The 12,203-nt window shown below is 35.8% G+C and overlaps 1 protein-coding gene across 1 annotated transcript in view; it reads right to left on the bottom strand.

Moving 5' to 3' along the window:
• Window positions 1-12,203, bottom strand: part of LOC131165493 (uncharacterized) — a 77,205-nt gene that overhangs the window by 30,186 nt on the left and 34,816 nt on the right. Inside the window, exon 12 of the mRNA XM_058123357.1 lies at window positions 11,453-11,632. Coding sequence (XP_057979340.1) covers window positions 11,453-11,632 — 180 coding nt within the window. The remainder of the gene's footprint in view (window positions 1-11,452; window positions 11,633-12,203) is intronic.

Here is a 12,203-nt window from a genome sequence, read left to right as displayed (position 1 = left end):
CATGACTTTTGGGGAAAACGAAAATATATATTTAATAGTGTCAAAACAATAATTAAGTTATTTAAACAAATTTCCTTGCCAAAGAAACCAGCATAAGACATATAGCTATACTCAAGTCCCTCAAAAGTTTGCCATAGTTGTCGAAACATGCTTAACAGGCACAAACCTGCTCATTCCTTAGCGGAGGGAAATATTCTACCTTAACTACCTGCCTTCCATGCCTTGAAAATCATCATTCAGAAAAATGCAACGCCCAGTGCACAAAGCTCGCATGCCATCAGAGTTTTGGGAGGACAACATGTAAGCAGTCTTAGCTCCATGATTGGACAGACTACTCCACGTGATTTGGAGCTCCAATCTTCAGGTTTGGATGTAACACCCTTGAAACTCATCATTGCTCAAGGAAAAATAACAAAACATGTATTTCATACTATCCAAATGATTGCAAGTTACTTTAAGAACAGCTGCACAACCATAACGGTCATGGTTGTTTTGGTTGTTAGGAATCACGTCCCTGAATTCTTTCCAAGGCATTAGAATATTCTTTAAAACTTACACATTATGTTTGGGCTACAAAATCTTACATATCAAATGTCTTGAATAATTCTTAGAAAAATTTTAACTCGAATTTATGCATAAAATATATTGAACATGTTGAATGTAATATTGGTTCTTTTGTTGCCAAAGGGAGAAAAGCTTGTATCTGTAACCCCTTTGACTATTTTACTCAGTATAAAACTAATCTACACTAAGAAATCAAAAAATAATGAAATATAAATGACAAATTTTTCAGTGTGATTTGTGCCGCGCCTCCCATTGTTTGCGTTTCCCTCCCTCCCATGTTCCCAAACTCTTCGATCATACAAAACCAGAAAAGCCCTAATTTCACCGCCACTTCCAGCCAGACAGGTCTCTCAAGCTGTTTAATTGCTGTTTTCTGAGAATTGAGTCTCCTTAAAATTGCATTTTTCTTTTGCAATCTGTAAAGTGCTGTTGCCAGAGGAGAACAAGTGCAGTTTCCATAAGCAGGAAAATATTCACCTTCGCCTCCTCATTTTGCATCCTTCTCATCCTTTCCTCTTTGGCCTCTCTCCCTTTGTGTGTCTGGCTCTGTGTGCGCATGTGGATACCTGAACTTTATAATTTATATCTGATCCATTGTATCAAGAAGCTACAAGAAGTTACAGTTTCTTTCTTTTTCTGGGTTTTTCTTGAAGGATATGCATTCTTGAGAAATTTTGGAAATTCTTGAACTCTAACACAGAAGCGAGCAAGACTTTGAGGGACTCCTCAACTCTCTCTCTCTCTCTCTCTCTCTCTCTCCCTTCTTTGATTGGTTCAGTGAGCATCACTATCGACTCCACCAGAAAGCACCTGCAGCAACATTTTCTCAACTCCATTGCCGAATCTTGAATTTCAATTGAAGAATTCTTGCAATCCCCTGTTGCTTTCCATATTTTTCAATTGATTTTGGCGTGGAATTTTTTCAGTCAGTGTTAAATTTTCCAGCGTTGAAGTATACTACTGTATTTCACAACAGACTATCATCGACATTATATTGAAGCATCCAACTTTGCCAGAAATTGACCACAAGGATTTTGTACATCACACCCAACGACTCTTCTGCTCAGGATCCAGGTTTTGGATTGGATTCTTGTGAAGGTTATCTACTATTTTCAATTGAAGCATTTCTTTTATTCGTCATGATCAGATTGTTTTAGCTTTCTTTTGGCCACCGAAGAGCTCTTCTCTCTCTCTTGATCTGTTTTTTTCACCCTCAAATGGTTCTTAATTGCTGGCTGGTAGAGTAAGTTTTATGTTTTCAATATGTAGCCTTAACATATGCATTTGACTTCTCATTTTTTCCTGATCTCAAGACAAAACCTTTAGAAACTCTTGGATTATACAAAAAATTTTCTTTAGTACTATTGCACGAGTGTTTAATTTTAGTCTAGCTTTGATTCACAATTCGAAATTGCATGCTTTGGATTTTAAGTTCATTGTGATGTATGTGTGCTTTCTAGATCTAGTTATAGGGTGTACCTTAGAAAAAAGTGAATTGGACGAAGGGTAGCACATTAGGAGACTTTTTTAACTTAGATTAGCTTCGTTTTAGATTAAATTGCTTAGTATAGGTTGTGGGGGTTTTAGTTTTTGCCTTTTTGTCTATGTGAAATAGGTTTGCATAAAAAAAATTTAAAATCTTAAAAAAATATTAATCTGTTGATTCTTGCACTTCACCCATGTAACATAAATTATCTTTGTATGCACAACCAGTACCAAGCCTAGATAAAGAAACAGGTTGCGTTAGGTAGCCAACAAGTAGCATAAAACTTGTCATATCTTTATAACATGAATCCTTACCAAATATTCACTAGGGTGTCCCCTACAAGCAATGCATTGCACTTAAACAACCCTGGAGCAGCAAGAAATGGACAAGGGTGGAGTAGACTGGGTCAGTCTAGAGAGGAGAGGACTAAGAAGTTAGCAAGGGAAACGAGGACTTGTTAGCAACTTGGAATATAGGGGCACTTATGAGCAAAAGCATTGAGATAGTGGATAAAATAATCAGAAGGAAAATTAACTTAATTTGCCTTCAAGAGACAAAATGGGTAGGGGAGAAAGAGAAATTGAGAAAATCACGATTTAAACTTTTGTACACTAGAAAAGAGAAACATAAAAAAATGTGGCAAGAGTCATTGTAGACAAAGACCTAAAAGATAATGTAGTAGATGTTAAACGAATAAGGGATCAGATCATAAAAAACAAGATAGCTCTAGGCCTAGCAATACTAAATGTCATTAGTGTGTATGCTCCCTAAATAGGCTCAAAGGAAATCTTAAAACAATTTTGGAAAGATATGGATAGTACTTACTATACAAGGGATACCAACGTCTGAAAAGACATTTATACGAGCTAATTTGAATGGACATATTAGAAATGACAATATAGGTTATATGAGTAAATATGGCGGCCATGGATATAGAGCTAAAAATGAGGCTGAATACAATTTTATATTTTTTCATGTCCAACGAATTGGTTATATCAAATACATGCTTTATAAAAAGAGAACAACATTTAATAACTTTCAAGAGTGGGCAAAATAAAAGGCAAATAGATTGGGGATTGTCTATCATGTAAAGATTGTAAAGTTATCACAAGTGAAAGTCTGACTACACAAAATAAAGTCCTAGTATTAGATATATACTAAAAACTAGAAGAGAAGCAGCAACATAAATCAATGCAAGAGGACTAGGTAGTGGAGTAGAAGGGAGAAAATAAAGTAAAATTCAAAGATAAAATGAATAAAAAGAGTGGTTGGACAGTAAAGGATAAGGTAGATGCAAAAACTACGTGGAATAGAATGGCTAACTCTCATAAAAATAGCAAACGAGGTTTTAGGTGAATCTAGAGGAAGATGCTCAAGCAGTAAAGAAAGTTGGTGGTGGAATCAAGATGTTCAAAAAGAGGAGAAAACTAAACTAGTATAAAACTCAACAAAGTTGTAGAAATATAGAAAATCTTGAAAAGTATAAAAAGGCAAGAAAAAATGCAAAAAGAAGCTATTAGTGAAGCTAAACATAGAGTTTATGATACTACATATACCAAATTAGAAACAAAAGAAGAAGAGACATTTATAAACTTGATAGAGCTTGAGAAAAAAAATGCAAAGATTTAGGTAATGAAAAATATATATATATATATATATATATATATATATATATATAAAGGACAGGAATTATAATGTCTTAATCCTTTTGTTTTGTCTTTCTTTTTTTTTTCCTGGGGTTTTCCATAATTTTGAAAGCAGATTCTTTACTCTCTCCGTCTTGTACATTCCTATTCTATCAATGAAATTCCCTTGCTATTAAAAAAATAAAATAAAATAATGTCTTAATCAAAGAAGAAGATGTAAAAGAAAGGTGACATAGATACTTTAATAAGTTGTTTAATGAAAACCAAACTGAAAGTTTGAGCTTGGAAGTGACAAATGAGGAAAAGACTAAAAATAAGAGATTTATGCGCAAAATTAGAGTTCTTGAAGTTAAGATGGCTTTAAAAGGATGAAAAGTGAGAAATATATAGGACTAGATAACATATCAATTAACGTTTAGGGGATGAAGGAAGTATATGGATAACATCTATTCAATACTATTGAACAAATAATAAGACTAGAAAAGAAGGTTTCAAAGAATCAATTTGATTTTATGTCTAGGAGGTCAACAAAAGAAGCTATTTATCTTTTAAGAAGACTAATGGAAAAGTTTAGGAAAAAGAAAAGGAAGTTAGATATGGTTTGTATTGACCAAGAGAAAGCCTATGATAAAGTACCTAGGGAAGTTCTTCGGTGGGTTTTGGGGAAAAAAAAAAAGGGAAACGGAGTCTACAGTAGATATACTAAGGACACTAAGGATATGAAGGATTGAGTAATGACTAGTGTTAGGACAGTAGGAGGGGAATTTATTGAACTTCCAATCAAAATAGGTGTGCATCAAGGTTTTAACTTTGAGTTCGTATCCTTTTGCTTTGGTGCTTGATGAACACTCTAGGAATATCCAAAATGAGATCACTTAGTGTATGTTGTTTGCAGATGATATTGTCTTGATTAATGAAAGTAGGAGTGGAGAGGAATCTAAGAACTTTGGACAGCCACTTTTGAGTCTAAAGGTTTTAGGATAGCAGGAATAAGCCAAGATATATGAAATGTAATTTTAGTAATGTAACTTTGAGTTTGTATCCTTTTGCTTTGGTGATTGATGAACACTCTAGGAATATCCAAAATGAGATCACTTAGTGTATGTTGTTTGCAGATGATATTGTCTTGATTAATGAAAGTAGGAGTGGAGTGGAATCTAAGAACTTTGGAGAGCCACTTTAGAGTCTTAAGGTTTTAGGATAGCAGGAATAAGCCAAGATATATGAAATGTAATTTTAGTAATGTAAGGATGAGTACTAGAGAGATGATTGTAGACACCCCATTTTGTCCAAGCCAAATATTATTATTATTATCATTATTATTATTATTATTACAGCAAAAAGTACAAAAAAAAAGAGAAATACATTAAAAATACAAAAAGATGAATACAAATATACATGTGAGTGTGTGTGTATTATGTATATATAAAAAAAAGGAGAATAGGAAAAAGAAAAAAAAAAAAACCTATGAAAAGGCTATGTGCACAGGCGCTGCAGTGAAAAGAGGGGGGGGGGGGGGGGGGGGTTCGATTCCCTCGCTCTCCCATCTCTCTGTCTCTCACAGAAACAGCTCCACCCTCACTCTAGGCTCCCTCTTCTCTCCCTAAATCCCCCATTCTTCATTTTCTCTCACTGGCCGTTCTCCATTTCTCTTCACTGCACCAGCCAAGCACCTCACAGCTCCATCCCCACTGCACATCCACCCGCAGCCATTCTCCTCAGCCAAGGTCACCACAACTCTTCTTCCTCTGCCTCCACACCGCAGGTCCGCCCACGCACCATTCTGGCAATCCCCACCACCAGAGCCAAGCATCCCAGCTGCTCCACCACCATTCTGGCGCCAGCTCTCTCCCAGGCTCTCATTCTCCAACCTCTCAACTTCAGGGTCACTCTCCATCATCTCCCTCTCGCCTTTTTTCTCCTCTCGCTCACAGATCTCACTTTCACACTCACTCTCGCTCGCCAGCTCTCTCCCAATCTCCTGTTCTTTCTCCCACTCTCTTGTCTCCGTCTCCTTCACTCTTCTTTGCCCACTCTCCCTCTCGCTCTCAGGCTCCATCATCACAGAGGACCACCATAGCTTCGGCCACGCACCACCACAGTTCCCCACGGCTATATCTCAACCCTTCTCTCATACATCACCCCCAGCCTCGCCTTCATTGCCACAGCAGAGAAAACTCCAAATATGAGGGGTGGATGATTCATTTGAGTTTCCAGTTTCAGTTCGTTGATGGAGTTAGTGTTGTCTTCCGACGGTAAGGACGACAATGATTTCTCCATCTCAGATTTCTTGCCGTGGAATGTTGAATCTGATTTTGATTTGGATTTTGATGAGTTTTGGTGCCGATATGGATGTGTGTGCACCCTGTGTTTGACCATTTGCGGCTGTGAGTTTTGCAGACATTTCAGTTCCTTTCCTGTTTGAATTTGTATGTCTGGTTGGTTGTCTTTTTTCCGTTCGAAGGCTTTTTCCAGCCGGATTTCCTCAAATTCCAGTTCATTTTTCAGTTGGAGTTCGTGTTTTCGGGTTCCCTTCAGAAGCAGATCAGAATTTGATGAAGGATTAGCTTCTAGTTGGAGGTTTACTGTGTTTAAGTTGGTTTTGTTTTTTTTTTTTCATTTTGTTTGGCAGCTCCTTTCATTGTTCTTGTTCATTCTGTTCTTGTTTCCGATTGGAGCTGGTGTTTCATTTCTTCTCTTTCATTCTTGGTGTTTCGTTCTTGTTGTTTCATTGATTCTACTGTTCTGGTTGTTTGTGGTCTATGAGTCACTCATGTTCCGCATGACGTTTTTTTATTCATTTGCTTTCCTAACTCACACATCAACTCCTACGCACACTATCACATACCTACACACACTTTGACACCCCATTACACACACTTTCACGCACTGCACACATGCTAACTCCCATACTAACTATCTTACTAACTCACATGCTAACCCTTACTGACTCATATACTAACTCTTACTAACGTATATACTAACTCTTATTAACTTGTATACTAACACTTATTGACCTATATATTAACTCTAACTAACTCATATACTAACTCTTACAGACTTATATACTAATTCTTACTGACTCATATACTCTCATACTAACTCATGCTAACTCTCATACTGATTCATGCCAACTCTCATACTAACTTCATCTACACACACATTTTACACATTTTTGCTTACACACACTTTACTCACATATTGTTTACACACACTGTTAACATATTTTTGCACATGTATGCACACACCTTTGCACACACTCATGCACACACTAGCCTTTACACACATTCATGCACACACTCATGCACACACTCTTACACTAACATACACACTGCTATATGTGCCGAGATTAGGGCAATCAATGCCCTTGATCTTGGCTCATTGAAATGGTTGTAGCTAAATAAATGCCAAAAGGTTAATTGGATGTTCGTCATGAGATCTTATGATTTCCGTTGGCGAGTCTACCCCTAGAGCCCCTCACACTTTTATATATCATTTTTATTTTTTTGTTTATATTTTTTCTTATGGATGTTTCGGTGCCAGTTAAGCGTTCCGTCGGCACCTGACATAACCGTAAGCTATATTAACAGTGGTCATCTTCCCTACAACATCACAACACAACCACGAACACTTTCATGGTGGACCCACTTAACCGGTTTCGCCCCGGTTTTCTTATTTTCTCTATTTATTTTTGTATCATATTATTTAATTGTTTGAAAATCCAAAAATGCGGTAAAATCACCAAAAAAAAAAAATTCAAAAAAATTAGAGGAAAATCCAAAATTTTTTTTGAGGTCCCGGAAATTGTCTTGCAAACTTTTCATCCCGAATGGATTCCAAAACCTCCCAAAATAGTTTTTTCATACTAAGAAAAATTCTCTAAAGTTTCAAAAATTTTGGGAGCGTATTTTTGTAGCTTATTTTCTCGATTTTCCATCCCTATGATTGCAACAAAAGGGTATGAGCTTTTCAAGCTTCCCATGCCCTTGTTCTGAGAGAATATGTACATATTGTATATTATGTGAGGTTCATTTATTTGCATTTTATAAATTCACAAATGGAGTAAAATAAAAGGCCTTTTTGAATTAAATTTGGGATAATTTTCAATTAATTAGGTACCATTCATAGAACGGGCATGTAGGGAGTGCTAATACCTTCCCCTCGCGTAACCGAACTCTTAATCCCAACTTTGGTAAAGCAAACCCATTCTACCCTTAATTGAGTAGTAATTAAGTGTTCTAACCACGCTCCAAAAGGTTAATCGTGACTTCATTACACCATGTTTTTCCCCGAAAATTTAAATCACATTTTTCAATTCGCATCAACCCCGGGGGCAAGACATTGATTAAACTTGATAATTAAGAAATTAATAACACAAGTAGATTTCGACATCTTGAATCTATTATTCAAGTGAAAGGAGACATTAAAGAGGATGTAATACATAAAGCAAGTCTAGGTAAAAAGGAGGAGTGTGCATGGGCGTGTTGTGTGATTTAAGAATAACCTTAGATAAAGAGGAAAGTTCTATAAGACGGCTACAAGGCCAGCTATACTTTATGGATCAGAATGTGGAGCAACTAGGAAACATGTACAATAATTAAAAGTTGCTAACATGCGAATGTTAAGGTGAATTGAGTGGTATAACACTAAAAGATATATTAAGGAACAAACATATACACAATAAACAAGACATAGCACCGGTTGGAGACAAGACAAGGGAGTGGCGGCTTAGATGGTTTAGGCATTTGAAACGCAGGCGTAGTAGCACCAATGACAAGGAGTTATTATTATTTCTGGTATTGAAAGGAATAGGGGTAAGCCTAAATAACTTGGAATGAGGTAGCAAGGAAGAATCTAATAGCTCTTAAGCTAGAGAAGGGAAATGCCCTCAATCGGGTGAATTGGCGAAAAAGGATTCATGTAGTCGACCCCATTTAGTGGGACTTAAGGCCCTTTGTTATCATTGTTGTTGTTGTTGTTATTGTATCATAACATACTAGATATGTTGAATGTTTTATTATTTCTTTCCTTGCTAATGGGGGAAAAACTCTATAGATATTACTATTCAAAGTTTGGGCATAATCCCAATATAGCTAAAGAAACTTGAACATAATCCAATATTAAGGATTGAACACATTTATGTTTCATAATTGATAGCATAAATCACACAAAAGCTTAAACATTTAATCAAAAGGATAACCAGGATGGAGCAAAGACAATAGACTACCTGCCTTCAAATGACGGTTTTAACCCAATTGCTCAGCAATTGAAGGATGTCAATATGTGTAACAAACATAATTTACAACTAGTAGAAGAAAAAAATTTTCAAATAGAACTTATAATCTTCCATGCAATCAACAGTTTATTTATCTTCAATTAATTTGAGTTTAATTCTTGACTATTTTATTATTAAAAGTAAGTGTGACAAATATAGTTTATAAAATATGTTTAAAATATTAAAAGATAGAAATGTTTTAAAAATATAAAATTGCTGTAAGAATATGTTCAAAGAAATTCACAATGAGTCTGGGGTATAATGGCTTCAATGACATGTGGCAGACCATGGTGGCTGTTATTGTACCATTGCAGACTCTATCGAAATACACGGATGTGAATAAGAACACTTGCGAGATATCATCTAGTAACAGTATTGGAAGTCGCCGATATTGTAACATAACAGTTACGACATGTTTTAGCATGCCATAGAAAAGCAAGGAAAATAATTTTGTACCAAAGCAAATGCAAAAGCAGAGTGGCTAGGAAAGATATGAGCTTTCCTCTCTAACCACATAGCACAAAACACAGCATAGACAATACAAAACCACAAACAGCTTACATCCTTATGCCTCCCAATGCTTCTGAAAGAAGTAAACAAAAAGGCGTATAAAGAGCTCAAGCAGACCCAACATTCACTGAAGAAGCTAAGTAAGCAATGCAAGAATAAATGTGGGCATGACTCATCACTATCATAACACATCATATCCTTATCACTATCATAACACATGGCATACACATGGGGAGACAAAGGCTTGTGAATTAACCTAATTTGCAGCAGACTATTGGTAAATCTACTAAGGATAGCCAGCCAAACAATAGCCTTAACCTTCGGAAAATGCCATTACCACTTCTTCACGAGAGCAATGTTCTTATACACCAAATGAAAATTTTCCATCTTAGACCAACAAACAACCTCAAAACTTACCAAGTGATCCCTCCTCTCACCAACACCAAACCAAAGAAACTCTCCTTATCACCCACTTCAATTGGCAGCTACACCAAAAAGAATCTTAAACAAAGACAAAAAAGAAGTAAAAATGAGACAGAAATAAAGCATTGGGTTGAACTCTTCTTTGGTGTCAAGGTAATAGCTATGAATAGTCATCGACTCCCAGTAAAGGGCAGAAGAATGGGACTTATTATGGGACATACAAGACAGTGAAGCCTGAATCAGAGCAGTACACCCACCCAAGAAAAAAGAGCACCCTCCCAACTATCAAGGCATTTAGACGCCTCAAAAACACTAGGTCTCAAAAACAAACCAACTGATAATTGCCACTGAAGGGACCCCAAAATAAGTTATAAGCCACTAAGAAGCAAAACCAGAGATAACATCAGAACTCAAATTAAAGCACCTAATATACTCCTACTCATATTGATCCTCAATCCTATAACTCCCTAAAAAACCTTAAAGAACATCAAAAAAAGATAACCACTCATCAAATGAAAAGAAGATTGCATTGTCCACAAATTGCAAATGTGAAACAATAAAATCATTGTTTGCCCACTATAAGACCCTGAACTATGCCCACATCAGCAGGCCTATTAATCATCCTCAACTACCCCCCCCCCCTTCCTTCCCCCCTGGGCAGAGGACTCTTGTATGAAGCCAAAACTAAGCCTTATATTCTCCATTATAATCACAGACAACAAAGCAGAAGATTAAAAATTTCTATTTCAAATTCTCCAACTACAACCAAAACACTTCCTATCCAAAAAGAAAAACTTCAATTCACCCCCATCGTAAGTTTTTTTTTAAATTTAAATTTTAAAAAAAAAAATACAACAAAAACAATGTAGAAACAACGCCTTTCCAATTAGCATCCTCAACAGACTCAATCCAAAACAACATCCAAATCTGCCTACCACTAACATAGGCAGTCCATGAATTCAAAGTAGTAGCGCCTAAACCAAACTTGACCTACCAGCAAGAAATGGTTTTATAAATACTGGTGGCCAAGCTAAAGGGTCTAAAAACATTCAACCAAATAGAACAATCCTTTTTAGGTACTAAGGTAATAAACAAAGAATTTATGCTTTTATTAATCACCCCAGCACCATAAAATTCTTTGAAGACGTTTAAAGATCATCCTTAACCTCATCCCAACACTTCTTAAAAATGCCAAATTAAAACCATCCAGCCATGGATCTTTATCCCTCGCCATACAAGACACAGTTTTCCTAGTCTCCTCTCCCCTCAAAAGGTCACCCTAAAGCACAACATTTTATCACTTGAAATAGAAGACAAATCATACCTATATTATAGGTCTAAACAAAATCTCCTCTGAATAAAGGATGCTACAAAATCCAGCAACCTCCTCAAGAATCAAATAAGTGAAGCTAGGACATTCCACAATAAATGAATAATACCAAATCTTTCAGATTATGCAATAGATTCAAATGATCTGTATACTATAAATCAATCAAAGAACAAGAAATATTGTAGCATGACTTAAGATAAAAATGGACTAAGTGGTACCTGAAGAAGGTGTCGAAGTAAGCAATGCAATATTGTTTGTGCTTGTGGAGATGGCTCAAAACATTGGAACTCCGTGCATGTTGAAAATGACATTCTCTGGGAAACACCGACAACCACCCCAGCATTTGGAAGAAGACCCAGTGGGTATACCTCACGATCAAATTCCAGCTCAGGATCCAACTAAAAATTGTGTCAAGTTACTGAACCATTTTAGAGCAAATGGGCTAAAGCTACCAATATAAAGCACCCAGCATCTAACATAATCTATACTGCATATAAAATTACAGTTGGCTTAAAGCTGTAGTGCTTGAATAAAATAGTAAAATATCCTTAACTATATTCATACAAAATTATTCTCATGTGTGCTTATCTTATGTATAGTATTATCTTTGACAAAATCGCATTAGGTTTTATGTGTGTTTACTCAAAAATACCTCAGATGGACCCGTCCTAAGCATAATATTACATTTGAAAAAAACATAGCTACTTATTTTCTAAATTATCCTATGCCAAAAATATCTTTCTATTATCAATCAATGCAATGATACTATTATAATTATCTTCTTACAAATTTATATCCTATATTATAAAAATATGTATCCTTAGAACCAAAAATTATCATACAAAAATGTATTATTTTCACCTATAAATTTATTTATGAGATGACTTGCTACAAAACACCATAAAAAAATTTTCTAAATATTTTAGTAATATATATTATATAGTCCAAAGCAACTTCCAATGCTTCAAT

Source organism: Malania oleifera, chromosome 10 (genome assembly GCF_029873635.1).
Source record: "Malania oleifera isolate guangnan ecotype guangnan chromosome 10, ASM2987363v1, whole genome shotgun sequence".
Classification (NCBI taxonomy): domain Eukaryota; kingdom Viridiplantae; phylum Streptophyta; class Magnoliopsida; order Santalales; family Ximeniaceae; genus Malania; species Malania oleifera.
The sequence above is the reverse complement of the archived record's forward strand: the minus strand, read 5'-3'. Positions and strand labels throughout refer to the sequence as shown.